This window comes from Magnolia sinica, chromosome 17 (genome assembly GCF_029962835.1).
Source record: "Magnolia sinica isolate HGM2019 chromosome 17, MsV1, whole genome shotgun sequence".
Taxonomy (NCBI): domain Eukaryota; kingdom Viridiplantae; phylum Streptophyta; class Magnoliopsida; order Magnoliales; family Magnoliaceae; genus Magnolia; species Magnolia sinica.
In genome coordinates, this window is record NC_080589.1 from 20,179,525 (window position 1) to 20,204,722 (window position 25,198).

The 25,198-nt window shown below is 40.4% G+C and overlaps 2 protein-coding genes across 12 annotated transcripts in view; both read right to left on the bottom strand.

Annotated features, from left to right (window-relative positions):
• Nucleotides 1-25,198, bottom strand: part of LOC131231641 (uncharacterized) — a 78,506-nt gene that overhangs the window by 10,097 nt on the left and 43,211 nt on the right. For 3 of the 10 annotated variants that reach the window (XM_058227897.1, XM_058227904.1, XM_058227898.1), the window contains 3 exons: nucleotides 5,339-5,411; nucleotides 3,740-3,830; nucleotides 3,582-3,661 (listed from right to left, as the gene is read on the bottom strand). The exons of 1 other annotated variant lie outside the window; for it this stretch is intronic. In XM_058227897.1, coding sequence (XP_058083880.1) covers nucleotides 3,582-3,661; nucleotides 3,740-3,830; nucleotides 5,339-5,411 — 244 coding nt within the window. Of the gene's footprint in view, nucleotides 1-148; nucleotides 515-3,581; nucleotides 3,662-3,739; nucleotides 3,831-5,338; nucleotides 5,412-25,198 lie in introns of all 10 variants that reach the window. 6 more of the 10 variants (XR_009164482.1, XR_009164483.1, XR_009164484.1 and 3 more) reach the window with 6 other exon arrangements.
• On the bottom strand, nucleotides 21,493-24,253 carry LOC131231642 (uncharacterized). 2 transcript variants are annotated; one of them, XM_058227906.1, is made up of 3 exons: nucleotides 22,217-24,253; nucleotides 21,766-22,117; nucleotides 21,493-21,642 (listed from the first exon to the last, which is right to left on the bottom strand). In XM_058227906.1, exon 1 carries the CDS (start codon nucleotides 23,655-23,657, stop codon nucleotides 22,431-22,433), a length of 1,227 nt encoding a protein of 408 aa, XP_058083889.1. In that variant the 5' UTR covers nucleotides 23,658-24,253; the 3' UTR covers nucleotides 21,493-21,642; nucleotides 21,766-22,117; nucleotides 22,217-22,430. The 2 variants fall into 2 exon arrangements, with proteins under 2 accessions (XP_058083889.1, XP_058083888.1); XM_058227905.1 differs by having other exon boundaries at nucleotides 21,503-21,642; nucleotides 21,766-24,253.

Sequence of the window (25,198 nt, forward strand, 5' to 3'; positions counted from 1 at the left end):
CGTGATCATAAGCTATTGGGAGATCAAGTTTACAAAGATTGCCTGATCTTTTTTCCCTAGCATAGGAATCCAACCATTCATTAGCAATGAGGACCGAATCAAGAATCTGTCTACCCTCTACAAAAGAAAATTGAAAGGGAGATACAACCTTAGCTATCACCTGTCTGATTCTCTGGGCTAGAACCTTGGATAGAATTTACAGGCTGCCTATCAGACTAATGGGATGGAAGTCTTTAATGTTCTGAGCTCCTTCCACTTTGGGAATCAAGGCCAGGAAAGTGCACCCCAATTTAGAAGACAATTCCTTTTGCTCGAACAACTCCATCACAAAATGAAGGTCTTCCTTAAACAAATCCCAAAAGGATTTAAAGAATGCTATGGGAAGCCATCAGGCCTAGGAGCTTTGTCACTCCCTAAGTCCCAGACTGCAGCTTTAATCTCTTCTAGGTCCACTGGTCTTTCCAGGTACAAAGCTTCTTCTTCTGAACGAGATGGAAAGGGAAGATCCTCGATCCTGGTTTGAGACACATTGTCAGGAGTCAGTAAATGAGAATAGAAGTGGACAATAGAGTTACAGATAACATCTTTATCAGTAACAATAACATCATCGATTTCAAGAGAGGATTTAGAGTTAACACGGGATCGGGCACTAGCAAAATTATAGAAGAATTTTGTATTGCGATCCCCCTCTTTAAGCCACAGAGACCTGGAACGTTGTCTCCATTTAATCTCTTCCTCTTTCAGCCTGGCACAGTAATCAGCAGACAGCTGGAATCTAAGGGATCTTTCTTCATCAGAAAGAAGACTTGCCTCTTCTTTGACATCTAACTCTTGGATGGCTAAGAGGATGGAGGACATTTCAGACTCTCTTTAGCCCGAAGATCTGTTTATGCCAAGATTTGAGATTGGATTTCAGCATTTGAAGTTTTTTAAAAAGAATGAAACCTAGGCAACCTTCAATATCAAAAGATCTCCACCAATCAGCTACCAATTTATTGAACCCTTCAAATTGAAGCCAAGCCAATTCAAATCTTAAAGGTTTTGGCCCCCAGTTTAATTATTCAGTTTCTAAAAGGACGGGGAAATAATCAAAGATGGGTTTGGGCAATCCTCTTTGACAAGCAAAAGAGAAATGGGATATCCAATCATGGGACAAAAGGAATCTTTCCAGTAGAGACATCGTTGGAGGGTTTCTACTGTTTGACCAAGTAAATATGACTCCCCCATAGGCATTTCAATCAGCCTGTGATTGGAAGCCCAATCCGAGAAATCTCTCATCGAAGAGGTAATCCTAGAGCCATTAGAACGCTCATAGGAGAACTGAATAACATTGAAATCACCGCCAACCACTCAGGGAAAATTCCACCTATATAAAAAAACAGAAGACAATTCAAGCCATAAAGAGGGATGAGACTGAAATCTAGTTGGGCCATAAACTCCAGAAAAAATCCAACGAAAGCCTGAGGGGATTTCTCTAAACATAACATTGCAGTATAAACCCAACCAGTTGTCTTCAACAATACACTTAGACGTATCCCTCACAAATAGGATACCTCCAAACGACCCCACCAAGTCAAGTGCAATCCAATCCTTACCTTTTCGACGCCATGGCAAATTCACAATACCTCTACTGATCAGTTGTAGCTTAGTTTCCTGCAAAACTATAACATTAGCCTTAGAATGAACACATGTCTCTTACCTAGGATCTTTTCTGGGGACAACCCAACACTTTGACATTCCAAGATAGGATCTTCATTGGTGCACCATAGCAACCCCTCTCCTCTTTCTAGCCTTTCGGGGAATGGCTTCCCGAACACTGGACCCGGCCGCCCCCAGATTAAGCAATTCCCTATTGGGTCTAGCAAAAGGCACCAGTCCAATAACAAGAATACCTTCAACTATCACTTGCAGTCCCCTTTCAGCCACTAGTTTAAAAAGCGCCATGTAGTCTTCATCGGAGTCACCAAAGACTACTCCCAGTAACCTTCCAACATGGCTTACCCTATCCCGGACCCATCTTTTCTTTTTTATCGCCTCGGCCAGACTCCCCAAGACTTCCCCCGAGATAGGAGGAAGGGAGGGAGGGCATCTTCTGACAGATGGATGAAGATTACCAGAGAAAGACGCTCTGAGCGGGGGGGTATCCAGGGCCTTCTTCCAACACCTCCCTAGACAGGACAAAGGGATCGTTGTTATGAGTAGGGCTTACCTGAGTAGCCGAAATTTGGGCCAAGGGGCTTGCCACTTCTAGAGAAAAGGAGGGAGAGGGAAGAGGAGGAAATGGGAGGGGGATTGAAGGGGAAAAGCGCGGAGTGTCATGAGGATCTGGAACTTGATTGGGGATCGCAGATTGGAAGCCAGCATGGTGGATCTCGGTATCGTCAGAATGAAGAAGAGGCGATCGGGACTTCGAAGAAGAGGGTTCATGCGAGGCAATGTCCATGTAATCTGATTTTGTATCTAAAGAATTCGCTATAGAGGACACGTCCCCAATAAGCAAAAGGTCTTCACACACTCGAACTAGAGTCTCTCCGGATGGCATCCCTTGGTCACGATCCTCAATAAAAGGGCTCCTCTGTTGACTTTGATCCTCTGAGAGAGGATTTTGGGGGGAAGCCAGGTCTTGAGGGATAGGGATCGGGTCTCATTCTCTATCCTTCTCCTTCTCAACCACCCCTTCTGTTGACGTGGTGTGAGTGGGTAGGAGATGATTTAGAGATTGCAATGTGGCATCCTGTTGGGCTATTGTGGAGGATGGACGGTCTTGCGCTATCCTCCTGTCAAAAGGACGCGTAGAGACAACTTGAACATACTCCAAGTCCATAGCATCATTACGATTATGACACCTGTCCAGCAAGGGAGAACCGTTGGAACTTGGAAGTAGGCACGTATCACCATCTTGCTTTCGATTGTCTTGCACCCTGCTCAAGGCAAGCATAAGAGATCTAGCAATATCTTGCTCGGGGCTTCCCGCCAGCAAATTGCTCCCAAAATTAGAGCCCGATAACTCGTGAAGAGACAAGAGGGCACGAGAAATCGTCCAAACTCGCGGAGAAAATCGGGTGAGGGGAGATTTGAATAAGATCATGTGCATGGATCATCACCAAGTGTCACTCATCTATGGCTGATGCGACACACTTTTCCTCACACACATGAGTTTCTTCACGCGAGCGAGAAGACAAGGGCATCTAGCGAGAAGACAAGGGCTATGGTAGATGGTTTGACTATGTGCAATGGAGAACTATGGTAGATAGGAATGAGTAGGTACAAGTTGCAGGTTCTAAAAGGGCAAGGGGTAGGGCCAAAAGGACATGGATGGAGTTAGTAAGAAAAGACTTGATGATGTATGGTCTAACTGAAGGTATGGCCCTTGATAGTGTGAAATAACAGATCAAGATTCATGTAGCCGGCCCAATTGATTGGGATAAGGCTTAGATTGATGATGATGAGGATGATGATGGAACTACATTGTAGGGGTAAAAGAAAAATAAAATATATCACACCTTGGATATCAAACCACATGAATGAACTAAAAACCTCTTAAAATATATTCAAGCCATTCTGTAAAAAAAAATGCTCACCATAGAATAGAAGACATGGAGGAACAAGACCACAAGAGCAAACTGAAAAGCTGAATATGCCCAAATATACTCCCTGAATGCTGCATGAAAATAAGCAGAACCTTTGAGTAACATTATCAAATACGGTTCAGATTGTTTTCTTTGAGGCTGGATGGTACCTACGACAACAGCAAAGACTGATGACAAAATGCCCAGGACAAAAGAAAATGGTGCTGCAACCGTGACCGCTTGATTTTTCATGTCACCAACCTACGAAAGGAGACAATAGATTCTAAACACATCAACATCATAAGCGCTGTAGCCTTTTTCCAGCTATTAGGGGTTGGCAAGAGACTCTAAACACTATTTAAAATGGTTGGATGTGCATAACAGGCAAAAAAATGGTATCAGAATCAATAATCACTTTTTTTTAGAGAAACAATCACAAATTTGTTGTTGAATACAATAAATAGAATGATTGTAGAATCTATATTTTTCAAGGAATGCAAACAGGACATGCATGAGATTGAGGATTTTCTTCACATTGCATGTATGCAAGAACATGCCCTAGCTGAAAAATCAGGCCAACCCACGGGTTTATGTTAAATTTGGACCCTTTGCCTTATTTTTCAAAGTGTCTATTTTTCTCATGCAGGTATAGCCCTCCTAACGAGTGGAAGAATGCTTGATTATTTTTCACCAGAGCATGCTCACAGTGGGTCCCATTGGATGAATGACCCCCATCTCAAACAAGATGTGTAAAAACATGAAGCACAAAGAAAACCATCAATCTCACAAGTTGCCCACCAAATTTGAACAAATAAAAAAAAAAAAAAAAACATACTAAGGCACTAATAATGTGGATCATCTGCTTTCTTACAAATGGATTGTAAGGGTTATAGGTTATGTAACAAGGGCCTACACTCTTCTGGAATCGTTCCATGTTTGATGTATTTGTGTCCATGTGCGTGACACTCCTAAACATAGTCATCCTACAAACAATCATAAAAATTAATTTTTATGATCATGTATTATTTGTTTAACTTTTGGAATACATTTACTGTCAGTCTGATCCACCTCCCTTCTATCATGTGAGCAGGTAGGCAATAGGGGTATTTTTGGTGTGAAATTACCAAATAGTCTGAAGGGTTTTATGAGGCATTCCTTTAGACTTGGGGGTATTTTGGTCTTTGCAGCCTTGACTTGTATATTCCTAGAGGATCACATGTGCAACCCCAGTGATTGCTCTCCTTTTCTCACAAAAACCCAGCACTAGATACTTCCTCTTCTTTAGACCATGATAGAGAGAGAGAGAGAGAGAGAGAGAGAGAGAGAGAGAGGGTGATCACTGGAGTATGGTGGGAGAGAAGTCTACAGATTCTCAAGAATTCTCAAATACGTGTCGAGAATTAGGTTCAAGTTGCAAGCACATCTTCCTCCTTCAAATTGAAGATTCAAGTTCTAGAATGTTCTAATTTTCAATCCAAGTTTAGATTCATGATTATATTATCATCGCCTATCTCTGGTTTGGGAATTGATTTTTGTGAGTTATTCATGCTTCCACTTTGTTTTCAAAAGCCACCAACATTTTCAATTCTTTTTCTTTCTAATTTTCTTCATTAAAAAATAATAATAAATACAAATAATTAATTAATTAATTAATTTTTTATAAGTCTCAGGACCGACTCGGTTTGACTTGTCCGAGTAGTATCGGTGAAACCAACTTGGTCATCAAAACTGTTAGCTTGAATCATGGCTACAGGAGTAAAGTTACATACCAGCAGCTGCTCAATGAAAAAGAAGTAACACATCGTGCTAATCAACATGAGCACCATCACATCCTGCCAGGCCCTATAGACACAATATAATAAGCAGATGTGTTAAGGATGGCAGGAAAATCCCATTAGAATAAGAAACATAGGCAGTTTTGCTTGTGACAAATAGGATGCCATCATGTCACATTCTAAGCTTTCTTATATGGGGTGTGCTCCAGTGGTGCCAGTAACTGGGCAGATGTGGTAGCCATGTGATGAATGCATAAAATGCAACCTGTCCATCATATATTTCAGCACATGTTATCCCCAGGGCCCTAAAATCAGGTTGATTCATGAACCAGGTGGGCCATGCCATAGGGAACAAATTGGGAGGGAACATCCAACCTTAATTTATGTGGAGGGCTCACCATGTTGTATGTATGAAATCCAGCCATCCATACCCTTCATCTGGTCTGGATGGAATGGTCAGGCCAAAAATTAGGCAGTTTCAAAATTCAAGTGTTCCCCTATGTAAATCAAGGGTAGGCATCCCATTTCACATTGTTCCCTGTGTTATGGGCCTTATGGCCTACTTGAGTGTGGGATCAAGCTGATTTTTTGGCTCTTGGGAGTAATATGAGGTGATGCATCTGATGAATGGGTTGGATGGCCCTCATACATTTAGGCGGGCCCACACCTTCCCGGTACCACAGTAAGCTTACAGTCGTATGGGTACCACTTGAGCGCACCCCTTCTTATATAGTTACTTAACAGAATGCCATAGCATGTTGTTGCTTATTGTTAAAGGTTAAAAGGATCCACATGTAGGCTCTTTGGTTTGTTTGGGCTTAAATGTATGTTTCGGGTAGCATTTAGGCCCATGGATGGATTGCTTTATGTGTTACTTAAGGAAGGTTAATTTTATCTCTTAACCAAGTAAGCCCTGATAAAATGGAGGTGGGGACGTGTTTGGGCTCAACTAGAGCAGCCATCCCCCTATCCTCTCCTTTTCTCTCCTCTATTTTTCTTTCCTCTCTTTTTTTCCCCCTTTCTATTAATCTCACAAATTCACATGGTATTAAAGCACAGTCATGCGTGATTCGGGCTCAACTAGAGCAGCCATCCCCCTATCCTCCTCCTCCTCCTCCTCCTCAGATGCTTGCTATCCTTTACATAGTATTGAGATGCGTAGTTGATGTTTGAAGTGAATCCTAGACGATGAAATGCTATTTGTTATTGTCGGAGGACGTAGTTGTGTTTGAATATAATCATAAATCAGGGTTTTTCCACATAAGTCGAATTAAATTGGTTACAAATGGGTTATGGATCCAAAAGTTGGGGTTATGGGTCCCTCATCACTAGGAAAGAATCTCGGTTTTTCATTTAATTAGTCAATAACATCTGTGAAACTGAATGAGAAGAATTACTTATTCTGGGCTGCATTTGTTGAAGTGTTTCTTTTAGCCCAAGAGAATGATCATTTCGTCATGGAATCCAAATTGGAGGAATGCGATCCTAAATATAGACAATGGATGCGTGATGACGCCAAAATTAGATCTTGGTTGCCGAGTAATATGGAATCTGAAGTTAGTTCCAACTTGATGTTTTTTAATACTGCAAAGGATGTGTGAGATACTGTAAAAAGCTGTACGCAGAACGAAATATCTATCAGGTGTATCAGTTATAAGCAGTGTTTAAATCATCGGTGATAATATCAAATCATCGCCGATATTTTCGGTATCAGTGGCTCGTCGATACCGAAAACCCCAAATTTCGAATCTCTACTGGATATTGGCGAGATTTCACTGAATTTTTTGATTTTCCAATAAAATGGTGAAATTTCGACATTTTCGGTGATTGTCTGCGATAAAATTGAGCATATGTCCAGCTTAAATGCTGGAAAATATTTATAAAAAAATAAAATAGAAACTACCTTTTGAGGAGTTTTGGAAGATCTTCGGTGGTTGGATTGTGGATTGACAACTCTAGTCTTCAAAAGTATGAAATAAACCCACAAGTCTTCTAACAGTAATAAATTTTAAGAATTTCGGCGAGTTTTATCTAATCTTGCTTGATTTCCGTATATATATATATATATATATATATATATATATATATATATATATATATATATATATATATATATATATATATATATATATATAATCCATTTTCCCGGTGAGAATCGACGTTGAAGATGTTTCAAACTAGATTTTAGGGTTAAAAAAGGAAAAAGGTTTCGGTTCCCTTCGCTTACAGAGGATTTTCGGTTTATGCTTCCCTTTGTTTCCGGAGGATTTTTAGAGTCGGGTTTCTTTTTTTAATAAGGATGCATGATGACTCTCTAGGGCCAACCTCAATGTATGAATTGTATATCTACACCGTCCATCCATTTTTCCATGTCATTTTAGGGCATATGCCCAAAAACGAAGCATAACCGGATCTCAGGTGGACTACACCACAAGAAATAGTTGTCATTAAACACCCACCATTAAAAACTTTAACGGGTCCACCGTAATGTTTATTTCGCATCCAAGCTGTTCATAAGGTCACACAGAACTGGATGAAGCGAAAACACAAATATCAGCATGATACAAAACTTTTGTGGCCCACAAATTTTTTTAAATGGTGAATGACCATTGTTTCTTGTAGTGTGGTCAGTGGTCCACCTGAGATTTGGATTTGTTTCATTTTTCAGCTCATGTCCTAAAATGAGCTAGCAGAACAGATGGACGGCATAGATATACAATACATACATTGAGGTGGGATCCACAGCCAAATTCTATCCCACCCATGCCAGTGGTTAAGCAGAAGCGAATTACATGGTGTGCCACACGCACTAACCTCCCTGGTGTGTTGACGCCACCAATTTCTATGAGCCCCACCATGATTTTTTTGCTATATCCAAACCATCCTTCCATTTGGCAAGATCGTTTTAGAGCTTGAGCCCATAAATGAGACGGATCCAAATCTTAAGTGGACCACACCACATAAAGCAATGGGGACATTGATTCCCACCATTGAAACCTTCTAGTGGCCACCATGATGTTCATTTGCCATCCAACCTATTCACAAGGTCACGTAGACTTGAATGAAGGGGAAAAAACAAACACAAGATTTATCCAAAACTTCTGTGACCCCCAAGAAATTTTCAATGGTAGGCCTTCAATCTCCCACTGCTTTCTGTGGTGTGGTCCGCATGAGCTTTGGATATGTCTTGTTTTTTGGTTCAAGTCCTAAAAATATTTCAGCAAATGGACTAACGGTTTGGATATAACAATGATCATATTGGCGCTCACAAAACTTGACATCAATATAGATGTTGGTGGTGCGCGGCACACTACGCAATCTGCTTCCCAATTCTGCAGCGTAGCAAGGCCTTTCACAGGAATGCATTGGAAGTTAGGTGGGGCCATGGGGCTCACCATGATATTTGTCAGAAATCCAACCCGTCCATTCATTTTGCCCGATCATGTTGGGTCATGAGCTAAAAATGAAGACCATTAGATTTTTTTCTATTTTAACTGTCCAATAAATGTCCACCAAATGGGTATTTAGATGATTAAAAAAAGCTTAATTTGGATTCATGATATAGCTTAAGCAGGATACCATAATTTGAACACTTTAATTTGACACTTGTGTGCAACGTGCTCAATTTCTAAGTGCCTGTATATAAAATCCATTTTTATATTTTTTAATAAAATAAATATATTTTTAAGATAAAATAAATTATTTCTTTCTTTCTTTAAATGGGGCCCATTGTGGCTTGATTTATTACATGATGAGGATGGGCTAGCCTAATGGGACCCATTAGGATCCATTAGGGCTATTTAAAGGAAAATAAAGTATTACATTATTTATTTTTAAATTTTGGATTTATTTTAAAATATTTTAAAATATAAATTAATAATGTATTTAATGAAAAAATATTAAAAAAACCTATTTGTATGGATTATGTAATGAATGGTTGGATTGATGGGTAGATGGGATGGATGGAAGGTTGGATGTATAGATGGGATGGATGTTTGGGTGGATAGTTAGATGTATAGATGGGATGGATGGATTAGAATTTGGATGAGTTGATGGATGGATGGATGGGATGGTTGGATTAGATAGTTGGATAGATGGATTGGATTGGATAGATGGATGGATGAATGGATAGGTGGGTTGGATGGGATGATTGGATGGGTATATGGTTGGATGGGTGGATGGATTGGATAGTTGGATGGATGGATGGTATGGTTGGATGGGTTGGATGGATGGTTGGATGGTTAGATGTATAGATGGGATGGATGAATGATTGGATAGACGGAAGGATGGATTAGAATGTTGGATTTATTATAACAACACATGCTTAGGCCCCATTAAATGAAAACTTATTATGTTTTTTTTTTTTTTTGTAATTTTTTTATTCTTAAATATATAAATGTGTATTTAAACATCTCCTAAAATTTCACTAAAAAAATCCACCATTTTTCCTAAGTTTCCCCGCATTTCCGGTTGTTAGCGATATTAACGGCGATAACGATATTTTGTCTTTATCTTAGGCCAGCGAAACTTGTAGCGATACTGACAACTCGAACACTGGTTATAAGAGGAGATTCTCTTTCTAAAAGGGAGATGAATCTCTTGGTAAGTATTTTGCCAAACTTACTGGTATGTCAGAAGAACTTTCAATCTATCATCATATTATTTCACATGTGCGTATTATGAAGAAGCAAATAGAAGACATGAAAGTTGTGAAACTCTTGTTCAATCTGCCAAAGGAATATCGGTCAACTAAAGATCAGATTTTGGGTGGCTTCTCAATCCCTTCAGTTGCAGAAGTTTATGCAAACTTCAAAGAGTTTCCACTGGAAATAATTCTGACAATACTCATTTTAACAGTTTTGATAAGTCTGCCTTAGCTTCTTCCTCAGGTTACACTGGTATGCGCAGAGGTCGTGGAGGGTAGACTAGTCATGGTGGCAGAAGTGGTAGGTAGAGCTGTACACAAATTGAGTTAGCTCAGTTAACTCACTCAACTCGAAATTAGGTTCGAGCAGAGTCAAGCTAATTTTTTGAGCTTGAAAAAATTTCGAGCCGAGTCTTGAGCTAGACCGAGCTCAACCCAACTTGGCTTGGAACTTGACTCGGTTCGAATCGATTCGACTCAGATCGGGTTCACTTAATATAAATATTTTGTGTGTGTGTGTATTATATTATATTAAAAATCCTAAAACCTAAACTCGAAGTCAGCTTGTAGCCTCGAGCTCGAACTCGAACTCGGCTCGAACTTGGCCCTGGCCCGAGCTTTTGACCGAGTTGAGCTAAGTTGGCCAACCAGGCTCGAGGACCAAGCTGAGCCGAGTTCGAGCTGGGGTAGTTTGCTAGCCAAGCCAAGCCGAGCTAAGGCAAGCTCGACTCGGTTCGGCTCGTGTACCACTCTAGTGGTAAGGTGTCAAGGGGAGGTAGAAGTGGTCATGGTGGTAGAGAAGATTGAGTCTACACTCATTGTGGTCTAATTAATCATTCTATGGATTTTTGTTGGGAACTTCATGGGAAGCCTTTGAGGACCAATCAAACACTTGTTGTTGATGATGTTCCTTCTTATGCTAGACCCACTACTTCCACTTCATCCAATGTCATTGGTGATCAGATTGATGTCACATTATCACGAGAAGAATATTTGTGGTTCCTTTCCTAAATCTAATAGTGTACCTTCCACCTCTACGGTCACTTTAGCTCAGTCAAGTCAAAAGTGTCTTTGATCATCTCATTCTTCTCCCTAGATAATAGATTTTGGAGGAGTCTGATCATATATATTTTTTTTAATCGTAATCAATGTTGTCAAATGGCATATGCGATCAAAATAGGAAAATTTTGTAAAAATATCTACAAAATTAAGAAAAACTTTATGTAATTACTAAAAGTAACCAAATTTGTTTTCTTTTATCTGTTTCATCATAATTTGTGTATTTAGTACCTAAGTTACATAAGTATAATAATTAACAAATTACATACTTACACCAAGTCATCTTCTAAGTTCTAATTTACTAACAAGTAACCAATAACAACTTATTAAAAACATAAAATAAAATAAATATTGATAAATGATAACTTGATGAGTTACTTCATTATAGATATAATAAATGGTACAAAGTACAAACAACAAAGTGAAAAAAAAAAAAACTCCAAATTACAACTTACAAACTCACAATCACAATTTACAAAACTAACTTATACTACTATATACATTGATCCATCTCCAATTGTGGCACATCACCAACATCATCTTCATTGGAGTCATCTCATTCTTCAACATATACTTCATCTTCTTTTGCTTCTTCATCATCGCTTCACACAAGTTACTCATACACATCCAACGGTCGATCATCTTCTTCTTGTATCTCTTCAATTTCATTCTCATCTTCTTGGCCTTGACCGCTACTAGGCCTCATGCAATTGCCCGCCCCTCTTCTCCTCCTTCGAATTAAAGAATCTTCTCCAATTGTTGATCCAAAAGCGGCATCTTTGACTTAGGCCCATGTTAGGTCCTCGCCTGCAATGATTGGATCATTTTTTCTCTACAAGCGACTCACTATTCACTTCCAAATCATCTACATAGATAGGATCATATAAACTAGGCTTTTCTCACCTAGCTTGAAATCATTCTCAAAGCTTTTAGTTGTACTAGACGAAGGCCAAGTCATTAAGCGTCTTTTTTTTAAGATGGTTCCTTCTTTTTTTTTTTGGTGAATCTACATAACATTCCAAATTTCTATTGAAAGTGAATTAACGATGATAGTCATTTACTTTTACGATTAATGAATTACAAAACTTAACAACTCGAACAAACTCCAGTTGCACTCACAACCACTAGCAGAACATACAAGGCCAAGAATTTTCATGGCCAACTTTTATAATGTCGAATCATTCCTATTCGGATCCTCTGTACATTGACTACTAGTCAGCTATGCAAATAACAGTTTAAGTTAAACCTTTTACATTGTAATAAATTATTCCTAAGTTAGACTAACTCGCTAACGTTCATACTTGGCAATTTTATACTCCTATGCCTAATGACTATGACTCTTGAAAAAATCCTTGCACTCTTCATGTAGAAGTCCAACTCTTGAAAAAATTTATCATGCTCTTCTTTATTTATAACTATTCTCTCCAAAACATCAAGAAAACCAACCATATGCGTTGCTAATGCCACAGATCAATTGGTGTAAACAAAGAATATGGCCAGATTAAAAATGTAAGCAACCGAACACAATGGGGATGACATTTAGTTGCCCCATTTTTTATCTATAATATCTAATATGGGCTTGTAATCATGCTCTTTATAGTTGAAGTGGTCCATGGTTTTGTTTTTAACCCACTATCGCATCGTAGATGTAATCCATGAGTGACTGCTCATCACCGTCCACCAATCGCAACGGTTCCAACGATTTTAGTGCCTTTATCACTTGTGTCTAAAACAATTGAGAGAGGATGGTTTGTTGGACTAATTTCCCGTCGACCTTCCTTGGCCAAGGCCCATTATTCCAATTGGTCGACACTACAACAGTTCGAAGCTTAGATTTCTTTGAATGCAACCTTTGTAATGTTATGAAGGCTATTGTGAATTAGGTGACGGCTAGATGAAGCAAATTACACCCAATGTGCCTTCTCTTGTATGGAGAAGAAGTGCATGTTTATACTTAAAGATCGTGATTTGTCTAGCCTTAATAATTACTTTAATATACAACCTACCTATATCTTCTAACATTAGATTTTATTTTTATTTTAAAAAAAAAAAAAGATCTATACGATGTGCCACACATGAGGTCCAAAATAAACATCGCTCTTCTTCATAAGAAGGCAACTAGTGGCTATATAGGAGGTTGCATTGTCCGTGACAACTTGGACGACATAATCTTCTCCTATTTTCTCGACTATACTATCTAACAATCTAAACAAATAGTCAATCGTGTTAAAATGAGCCAATGCATCCACGAACTTCAAAAACATGGTCCTAATTAGATAATTGATAAGAAAGTTTATCAATATCCAACCAGATCCATTGGTCCATCCATCAACCATTAGTGTACAACCATAGATTTTCCACGCCTCTGTATTCGGAGAAAAGTTTCTAGTAATCTAAACCTCATTTTTTAGACAATTTTCCTTCACTTTACAATATGAAGGGGGTTTTAATCCATATCCAAATTAACCCATCGCTTCCACCATAATGATGAGGACATCACTTCACGTACACCTTTGCATACGTATCAGAGGAGGAGGCGGGCCGCACCAATTTCCCTGCGGCTAGGCGAGTACCCGTGATCATGCTGAAGATCTCATTTGCATATGTGAGCATCTGGAAGACCCCACACTGCGAAGATGCACACGGGCTACTTTATGGAGTGATCCAGACCGTTGGATTGGAGGGTCGTGACAATCGAGCCGTTGGATCACATGATCAGGCCATTGATCGGGGATCGTCCACATCAGTTTTTAGACTTTATCATCTTTTAGGATTTAGTTTTTGATTATTTTATGTTTGGACACATTATGAGTATTTTTAGTTGATTTTATTTATACTAGGACTATTTTCGTTAATATTCACAAGACGGTGATTATTGTAATTGTTGAGACTTCTTGGAGCTATAAAAAGAGGGAGGGCGTGTGACTCTCTCTCCCATAGGATTTTGTGAAAAAAAAAAAAAAAACAAAACAAAAACAAAAGCTTTGCTCTCTTTTCTTCTTCTTCCATCTACATGAGATTTGAAGATACTTTCATTTGATTTGGAATGGAGATTGGAGTGAGTTTAATTTTCATCAACAGAGGTACGAGATCTCCATCTATCCCCACATCACCATCCCTTCATTCTCCATCCAGGTATTTTCTTTAAAGTTTTTCGATTCTCCCATCACAAATCTTCATCTTCTTCTAAACCTACCTTTCCCATACCTATTATGATGATGCACAATTAACCACTTGCTCTAAAAGCTCGAACTGTTAGAGCATGGCGAAATAATCCCTTTATCTCATAGCCCAAGCCCAACATCTCATGAGTTAGGACTTCGGCCGAACCCCCCTCATGGGCCCCAAATCGCATAGGTACTGCCTCACACGGGTCGCCCACCCCGAGTGTGTCCCCTCATCCCACAGGCTAACCCACTCGAGACCGGTGTGAAATGCGCATTAATCATCCCTGGTGAGGAGTCTCGAACACGAGACCTCCCCGTGGGCCCCGCCCACCTAGAGTGTGCCCCTACATCCCACAGGCGACCCCACTCGAGCCCGGTGTGAAAATGCCCCTGCATTAATCACCCCCGGTGAAGAGTCTCAAACACGAGACCTCCCGCTCTGATACCAATTTGATGCAGGACATGGAAATTAAACATGATATGAAAAAAAAAAAAAATTCAGGCTTAAGATCATACTAAATTAGAAACAATCACACAAAATTCCACGTCCCACATAAAGTCAAGCACTCAATCAAGGGGAATCTATGCAGGTCCAGGCCTACACATGTTAGGGTTGGATCAATAAAAATTATAGACCAAACAATACTCAAAGGAGAGTAAATTCATCCACACATGCATAGAAATATTTCCCCAATCCAAGGGATTCACGGATTTCAATTCGGGGAACCCTAAGGGCATGGAAATTGGGATTTAGACAATCTAGGGTTAGGGTTAGGGAAATCAGGTGAGAGAGGAGCGAAAGAGAGGAAAGAGAGAACCTAGAACTGATTCCGCACGTGTGGACAGCTAACCCGCCTGACACGCGTGCGCTGGTGGTGGCTCGCACGTGTGTGGGGCCCACAAATTAGAAAAAGGTCAGCTTGGCCCTAGTCGGCCAGGGGTGGGCAACCTTCCCCTCAAGTTTCAGGCCAAACGGATAATCAGTTTGATCACGGTGCTCCGCCGAAGTTTCAGCCCTCCTGCAGGGCTAGATTCCGAAATTCTGCTGCAAAGGGAGAATTGCTGCGAAAGAATAAAGGATTTAATGATTGGTTGGTCATAGGAGATAATGGATATTGATGGTAGGAGATGGGGGCAAATCGGGATGGGTGTAGTTTCGCACCACGGTAGTTAGCCCTTCGAAGAAGGGAAGGTTTCGCACCCAATTGGATTTCCACAACTCAGAGAATTAGAGAAGCAGGAAAACGCAGAATTTTATTCATAATATTCAATGGAAAAAAAAAACCTACAAGGGGTGTCTATTTATAATAAAACCCTATACTCCAAAACTCATGCCACGTGCGCAACCTATTACTTAGAGATAAAGTAACCACAAATAACAACTAATCAAAGCAATCTAAACCGTCCATGATGTTCCTAATAACAAAAATAATCAAAACTCAAAGTACTAGATCGTTTAGAATAGTGGACCACAATCATGAGAACCCATGGTGGGATTCACATGACGATCAGGTCCACTCCAAGGGACCAAAACGTAGTCCTCTAGCTAGGAGGTCCTCACTGGACGTCGTCATCGATCCAGATCGATGGTGAGGTCCTCCTTGCGTACGTGCGTATGGGGGCGTGCGTGATATCCCCATCATATTAACAATTCAAACCCTAAAAGACCTAAACCCATCCAACCTAGCCACACATGTGTCGTACAGCCACACGTGTGGACCCCTCGGGTTGGTCGTACGGCAACACCTTGTCCCTTTTGGTTTCCCATCACCCTTAAAATCAAAACCCCTTCTCTATTTCCCAAAATCCTAACCCTAAACCTATAAATGACCCTACTCACTTCCGGATGTTTACTGAAACCGGCCTGACCCCCTGAATTTGAATAGGTTATCACCTAGTTGTTTACAACAACATAACCTTTTTTGTTTGCAATCTTCACACGCGCACTAGTCTTGTATGAAGATTTTGGCTTTTGAACCCGTCAGCTAGTCTTTCTTTCTATGTCCGTAGTCTTGTTTGTCTTTCTCGTTTGCTCGTCTGCCCATAAACCCTAAACCCTAGCTTCTCCCATTCTTCAATTCACCCAAAATCCTTGCAACCCTTCTATCCAAAACCTTAATTCCCACATCTTCATACCTCAAACCTTTAACCCCTTTAATCAATTTGATCCTATGAACTCTAATTCCTATGTATTAGGTTTTCTACTTTGGGATGGGCTTTCCCTATGCTAATTGGATATCACTACATCCATTGGATCCTAGTTTTCCTTTTATTTAATGATCTTGTATGACGATGTTGGTAACCTAGGCTAAGATTCTGCATGATGTTCTTTTGATTTTCATGGTATTTATGATGATTATGGCAAGGTTTGTGTTTTTTTGTTAATTATCTTAATTTTTTTTACTTGATCTCACATGATATTTGATTCATGCATTGGTCCTACATCAAATTTGGTATCAGAGAACATAGGTTTAGCATAGGAATTTTGTGTTGCATCTAGGTTAGACTAACACCTGGGGTTAATTGAGCATTCATTGAAAATAGGATCATATTATTGATTTTTTTTTTTTTTTTTTTGGAGTATCCTATTACTGAATTTTCAGTTCGCATTTCCACTTATACCATTGTTGAAATTTCAGCATAGTAATTTTAGGTTGTCACATTGCTGAATCTTCAACTTGTAATTTTCATATTATACTCTTGCTGAATTTTCAATTTAGCACCCTCGGATTACCAACCTGCTAGATTTTCAACATAATATTTGAGAATTGCGACTTGCTAAATTTTCTTGTTAGTGTGTCCAATGTGATATCTAGGTTAGTTTTATCATTGTCCTAACGCTATTCTAGGACCTAGAGTTTCCTTTTTGAAGTTTCCTTATGTATGCCCACTCGTTCGGAACATGGTTTTGGTCTACAACCCATAATGAATCTAGAGCAGATTGCCGAGTCCCTTAATGATATCAATAACCGTCTGACAACCATTGAAGCGCACAATAGAACCACTACCACTCAATTAACCGCGACCAATGCACCCGTCAATCAACTTAAAGCCGCCTTACAGGCAAACCCCGACATTGGGGAAGATGTTCCAATCTTAGGCTGGAGATCATGTTGATAGGTGGGAACGTGGTCGTGGCCAAGGCGTTGGTTGTGGTTGAGCACAAGTGTCACCACCACGTGAGGAACGTTATGACCGTCATAATCCAGATGCACAAGTCATGAAGGGTGTCAAAGTTGAGGCTCCCTATTTTGATAGTTGCTTGGACCCCAAAGCATTCCTTGATTGGGTGCAGACATGGACTACTATTTTGAGTGGTATGATATATCTGATGCCCATTGAGTGAGATTTGTCAAGATAAAGTTGGTGGGCCAGGCCAAACTTTTTTGGACCAACATGGAGAGTAAAATTGAAAGAAGAGGAAAACCCCAATTGTGTACTGGGCCGAGATGAAAGAGGTCCTTAAAGAAAAGTATCTCCCTTTTTCTTATCATTAGAGGCTCCTATACCGGTAGCAGGCCTTGCGCCAGGGATACATGACTATGCCAGATTACATCGCTAGGTTCGAGGAGTACATGATGCGATGTGACATTAACGACTCGATGATTACATTGTCTAGATTTAGGACAGACCTCTGATTTGAGATCCAATGAGAACTTTATTCTCGTGACGTGACACATTGGAGCACATGTACCAAGTGGTGTAAGACATAGGCGTTATGACTCTTGAGATCTAAGTGTCAAGCCTTACCATCAAGGGGCTAAGCCTAACATGGGGAGTCGGTCCATACCCCAAATTGGTTCCCAGTCCGACCCTAGAGATGTCAAAGGAAAAGGAATAGCAAGTGCTAGCTCTAAGGGAACTGAGCAAACGCGATGCTTCAATTGTCATGAGGTTGGCCACATTGCGCATCAATGTCCCTCGAAAGAAAGGAACAAAGCCTTGGTGATTAATGATGGTGAGGTAGAAGGAGATGAACATGGCGATTGTGAAGAAGAAGTCTATAAGCCCAATATCACCGGTGCTAGTGATGAGTAAGTAGAGGAAGAGACCACATCACTTGCAGTAGTCAGGTGCGCCTTGACCAATACTAAGGAGAATGATGATTGGCGTCGGATTACGATATTTTACACCCATGCAAAATGTAGAGAGAAGAATTGCAAGGTGATTGTCGATTAACACTGTCCTGTTTGGGTTTGAAACCTGACCCACACCCTTAGTCCTATAGAGTGTCATGGGTGGATGCGTCTTCCATGCTTGTTACCCAGTGATGTCTCTTACCCGTTAATTTTGGATCCTATTCAAATTCGTTGTGGTGCTATGTCTTGCCTATGGATGTTAAGCGCATCATTTTGGGACGGCCATGGCTATTTGACCACGATGTGACAATATATGGCTACTCAAATGTGTGTTCATTCATGCATCAAGGCAAGAAGATCACTCAAGTTCCTCTGCCACCAAAAATCAATGCGGAGAAGAAAACTGAGGGGAAGTCGAGTAACCCAAGGGATACGAAGAAATCCCAACCTAAGTTTCTTCATATTATCAATGCAAAGGAATTTGAGAGAGAGACTACGGTGGATTCGATGGTGTACGCCTTAGTGGCGAGAGAAGTTACACTCGAGGTTAGTGCAGAGGGACCCCCTCAGGCAAAGCCGATTATGGATGAGTTTCACGATGTATTTCCAAAGGACTTACCAGATGAGCTTTCACCCATGAGGGACATCCAACATGCCATTGATCTTGTCTCTAGGTCGACTCTACCAAACCTTTCTCATTATCAAATGAACCTTACGAAACATGCAGAGTCGAAGAGGCAAGTAGAGTTCCTTAGGAAGGGTTTCATTCAGGAGCGTTTGAGTCTGTGTGTCGTGCCAGCGCATCTCACGCCTAAGAAAGATGGCACGTGGCGCATGTGTGTAGATAGTAGAGCCATCAACAAAATCACAGTCTAGTACCAGTTTCCCATATGATATGTTAGACATGATGGCGGATGCCACAATCTTTTCAAAGATTGAACTCAAGAGCGGGTATCACCAAATACGTATACGCCCAAGAGATGAGTGAAAGACAGCCTTCAAGACGAAGGATGGGCTATACGAGTGTCTAGTCATACCCTTTGGCTTGACTAACACCCCGAGCACATTCATGAGAATGATGACCCAGGTGTTGAGACCTTTTATGGATAAGTTCCTTGTGGTGTATTTTGATGATATTCTTATCTATAGCACATCAAAGGAACAGCATCTCCACCATCTGAGGCAAATTTGCAGGATCCTCAGAACGGAAAAGCTTTACGTCAACCTCAAGAAGTGCATGTTTATGTCAAAAAGTGTTATCTTCTTAGGGTTCATCGTATCATTTAAGGGCATGAGAGTGAACCCCCAGAAATTTCGGGACATAGTTGAATGGCTTGAACCGCGCAATATTCACGAGGTGCGAAGTTTTCATGACTTAACTTTTTATAGGCGGGTCATCAGAGGATTTAGTTCCTTCATGGCTCCCATCACAGATTGCATCGAGAAAGGGGAGTTTGTATGGACTAAAGCTGCATCTAAAGCATTTAAGGAGATTAAGGGCAAGATGAGTGAAGCCCCCGTCCTGCGCCTTCCAGACATTTCTAAAGTCCTTGAGGTAGGTATAGGTGGCGTGCTTGGTCAGGAAGGGCACCCCGTTGCTTATTTTAGTGAGAAGTTGAATAAGGCAAAGCAACGGTATTCCACCTATGACAAAGAATTCTATGCGGTTGTCCAATCCTTGCACTATTGGCGATATTACTTATTACCACAAGAATTTGTCTTGTTCTCTGACAATGAGGCCTTACGTTATCTCAGTTCCTAGAAGAAACTAAACCCTAGGCATGCCAAATGGGTTCAATTTCTTCAGGAATATTCTTTCGTTTTGAAACATAAGGCTGGGGTCGAGGACAAACCTATTGATGCCCTTAGTCGTCGAGTGGCACTACTCTAGAGTATGAGAGTGGAAGTGATTGGGTTTTGATCAGCTGAGAGAGGAGAATCCTACTTGCCCAGACTTTGGAGATTTGTACGCGTCACTGCGAGATGGTCAGTTGACCAACAGTCGCGGGTTTGTCATCATTGATGAGTTTCTATTTAAAAGTAACAGACTCTACGTTCCTCGTACCTCCCTCCGTGATTTACTAGTTCGGGAACTTCATGAAGGAGGGGTAACCGGTCATTTGGGGAGGGACAAGACCATTGCCCTTATTGAGGATAGATTTTATTAGCTAAGTCTCAAGCGAGATGTAGCCAAGATTGTAGGGCAATGCAGGACTTGCCAACTGGCAAAGTAGAGGAAGCAAAATACGGGATTGTATACACCGTTGCCAGCACCCCATGCTCCATAGCAGGACATTAGTATGGATTTCGTGTTGGGCTTACCGAAAACTATCAAGAAACATGATTCCGTATTTGTGATTGTGGACCGTTTTTCCAAAATGGCCCCATTTCATTCCGTGCTCGAAAACATCAGATGCCTCTAAGGTGGCTAAGCTTTTCTTTTGAGAGGTATTGAGTTTACATGGTCTACCTAAGATCATAGTGTCTGATCGTGATGTAAGCTTTATGAGCTATTTTTGGAAGACACTATGGCACATGATGGGTACTAGGCTTCAATTCTCATCTGCCTATCACCCTCAAACAGACGATCAAACTGAGGTTGTCAATAAGAGTCTTGGAAATCTGCTTAGATGCCTTGTGGGTGATCACGTCTGAACTTGGGATATTGTTTTGCCTATAGACGAGTTAGCATATAATAGTTCCATTAATAGGTCCATAGGCATGAGTCCATTTGAGGTTGTGCATGGCTACAAACCTAGGAAACCTGTAGATCTCATACCCATATCTATATCACATAGGCAATTTGAGTCCACACATGAGTTTGCACGTCACATACATAAGTTGCATAGTGAGATCAGGAAGCGAATTGATGCAAGTAATGAAAAATCAGTGTTTTAAATAGCGGTAGCGTGTTGCGTAGCGTTCAACCCTCCGTAGCGTGTAGCGAAATAGTGTAGCATGTAGCGTAAGCTACATAATACTTCTATTTTTTAATTTAAAATATATATATATATGATAAATATTAAATAGTAAGAAAAAAGCAAAATATATAAATGTCACATTCTTCAAAATAAAAATCCCAAAGTTAAGAGCATTAAGTACAATACAAATGTCATATTCCTCAAAATCAACATCTCAAATTCTCAACAATTAGTCTCTAGACTCTAGTGTCTAAACTCTATAGGTCATCGTCATTGTCGTCATCCTCATTCACTTCGTCACCATGTCTAGGCCTTTCATCATTAGCATCAGCATCTATATCTGCATGTACATCATCCACACCATGAACACTCGTTCCTATATCTCCTTCCTCTCTTATAGGAGTAAGAAATCTTCCCATGGGACCACCTACACATTTTAAAAAAAAAAAAAAAAGAAAAAAAAAGAGAGAGAGAGAGAGAGATTCATGGGTCTTTTACTTTCTTTGTTAAAAATGTTCATGTAACTTAGTCTATAACTATAAACACTTACTTAAAGTAGTTGCCTTCCTTTTCCTTGAGGAAGGTGGGGGGCAATCTCCTTCAGAAATATTAGATGTTGATGGTGCATTGTTGTCAACTGGATCATCAGACTCCGGAATAGTTGTAATGACACTAATATCAAAGGCCATATTTTGATCTTCGAGCCACGATGGATCAGTTGGGAGAACAGGGCCTTCTTTCTCAGCAATCCATTCATCATCTGATTCAATGTGGTCCACCAATATTGAATCCATTGCCGCCCTTCTCTTCATGCTTCTTTCTCTCAATTTCATATTATACATCACATATACTAGAGAGTTGAGTTTTTGTTGCTCTAGCCGATTTCTCTTCTTTGTGTGGATCTGATCATGTGATGATCTATGTCAGTCAATTATCAAAGACTTGCTAATCTACTAAATAAAAATTAGCCAATTTAGAATATTGAATGGTACAAAAGTCACCTGCTCAAAAGTACTCCAATTTCTCTCACAGCCAGAAGCACTGCATGTGAGGCTTAAAACTCGTACTACAAACTTCGTAAGTTGTGGAGTTCTATCTCCAAAGCGTTCCCACCAATCAGCTACATAAATTAGTTATAATTTATAAATTAATTAAATACTTTCACCAATTATAAAAATATAATTTACATAACAATGAAAATATCAAAATATAAAATTATAAATTACCTGGGGAACGCTTTCTCATGGTTTCGAGTGCAAGGAGAGAGCCAAAATCTCCTCTTCTCTTGTCATATTCATCCAACTGAATATCAGCATCAGCATGCTCTTCACGGGGGATCATCCTATCCATGCATTCAAACAACCCCCTTTTTATCTCAAGGTGTGTAGAGAACTTATCTGAGTACCGTATTTGAGGATTCAGATAGTACCCGGCTGCATGTAGAGGACGATGAAGCTGAGGAGTCCATCTTTCATCTATTTTGTTCCAAATTGGAACATATCTCTTTTTTACATCATTGCAATTAAATGCAATTTTCTCCTTCGCTAAGTCCATCAATTCATAAATGAACCCCATTGCTGGCCTCTCTTCCGAATCTACTTCTCTTAAAATGCTTACCAATGGCATGGTGCTCTTAACACATAAGGCAACATGAGGCCAAAACTTCGGATCAAACACTATAATAGCCCGTACCTTTATTCCTTTAGGTTTTTTTGCCCAAGAACATGAGCACCATTGTTCCGATGCAGACATGGCTATAAGACCATTCTTTTGCTTGTAAACACTTCGAACGGTGAGGTATGATGTTGCAAAGCGTGTTACTACCGGCCGTAGAAGCTCATGGTTATTCGTGAAGCTTCTCATCATGCTCAATACAATTCCATGCCCATAAATAAACTTCGTCACTGTCCTTACCTTTTCAAGCGTTTCAAAATATATTTTCATTTTTCCAATATCCTCCAACATCAGATCTATGCAATGTGCAGCACACGGAGTCCAATATATCCTTTTCCTCTTATCCATCAACTTCTTCCCAGCACTCACATAGCTTGAATGGTTATCCGTGATAACCTGGACCACATTTTCTTCCCCAATTTCTTCCACAATTTCATCAAGATATTTGAATAACAAATTCCCATCTTTTATTGAATCTGAAGCATCAATAGACTTGTAAAACATTGTTCCGATCGGAGAATTAATCAAAAAATTAATAATGCTTCTATTCTTTCCATCCGTCCAACCATCAGACATAATTGAACATCCATAAGTTTTCCAGGAAGCTTTGTATGCTTTCATTAAACTATCAGTATTAGCAACCTCCTCTTTTAGTATCCATGTTCTCATCTCATGCATGGATGATGGCTTCAATCCCGGTCCAAACTTGCCAAGCCTCAAACAATGTTGAAAAGTATGGGCTATTACACAGGTTGAATGACAAAGCATTCCCAAAAAAAAATCTTCCAATCACCCTGCATACTTCTTTTCTTTTTTCCTTCTTCCACCTTGAATTCAATGTGGATTGACGTTGCTCACTGCTAACAAATTGATCCATAGGACCCCTTGCTCTTGCCATTGGTTGATTACCAGAAGATCCACTACCAAGTTGGCTGCCAATGAAAACATCATTACCCACACTAGTGCTATCACTTGCAGAGCCAGAACCAGAAAGATATGTCGATCCCCCTCTCCCAATATCTCGAAACACCTCATTTCTTTTATTTTTTCCATCATGATATTCCTTTAAAGCCTTTCTACACTCCTCCTTGGCTTCTTCCATCACTTTTGGGCACGGCTTTATCCCATTGTGGGTTCCGACCAAATGATGCTTTAGGCGAGTCACGCCTCCCGTACATCTTTGACCACAAAATTTGCATAGCACATAATTTCTATGAGATTATCCAAGTTGATTATCAGCCACATATTTCCATGCAAAATCTCTCTTTTTCTTCAAACATTCTTCTCTCTTTAGTTCACTACTTGACCAAAAAAAAAAAAAAAAAACACCACAGATAAATCAGTAAATCACAAAAATAAACATACGCACACCACAGTGGGCCCACCATAGAAAATAATGCAAATCCACCCCCTTCACGCAACTCAGTGGGCCCCACGTGGGACACACCGTAGAAAATAATGCACATCCCACCCCTTCACGCACCTCAGTGGGCCCCACGTGTGCCACACCATAGAAAATAATGCACATCTCACCCCTTCACGCACCTCAGTGGGGCCCACATGGGCCATACCACAGGGAAAAAAAAAAAAAGGTATAAAGAACAACAAACCGATGGTAACTAGTATTTTAAAAGGGAAAAAAAGAGGAAAAAATTGAAAATACCAAGCTATTTTCATTGTACATCGAAAAAATTCAAAAAAAAGGAGCGTACCTGTTTTTGTCTCGAGATGAGGTCGATTTGCTCCTGGCAGCTGACTTTTGACCATAACATTGAAGGGTGGGGAGAGAAGCAGCGTCAGCAGCGTCGGATGGCCTCTCTGAGACGATTTTGGGTCTCCAAATGGATCGAAAGGGAGAGCAGCAGCGTCGGATGGCCTCTTTGAGACGATTTTGGGTCTCCAAATGGATCGGAAGGGAGAGCAGCAGCGTCGGATGGCCTCTCTGAGACGATTTTGGGTCTCCAAATGGATCGGAAGGGAGAGCAGCAGCGTCGGATGGCCTCTCTGAGACGATTTTGGGTCTCCAAATGGATCGGAAGGGAGAGTAGTAGCGTCAGATGGCCTCTCTGAGACGATTTTGGGTCTCCAAATGGATCGGAAGGGAGAGCAGCTGCGTCGGCTACTGCGGTTTGGGATCAGAAACCCTTTAGAATTAGGTTTTTTGTTTTTTTTTTTAACTTAAGTTTAGCTTGTGGTGTGAGTTCACCACTGTTTCCTGCACTGAAAAAGCAAAAAAAAAAAAAACCAAACAGGTAGCGTACGCTACCTGCACTACACGCTACATATCCGAAGCGTACGCTACGACCCCT

Coding starts and splice junctions, on each gene's coding strand:
- LOC131231642 (XM_058227906.1), bottom strand. CDS start 23,657: ATGCTTTGTCATTCAACCTGTGTAATAGCCCATACTTTTCAACATTGT.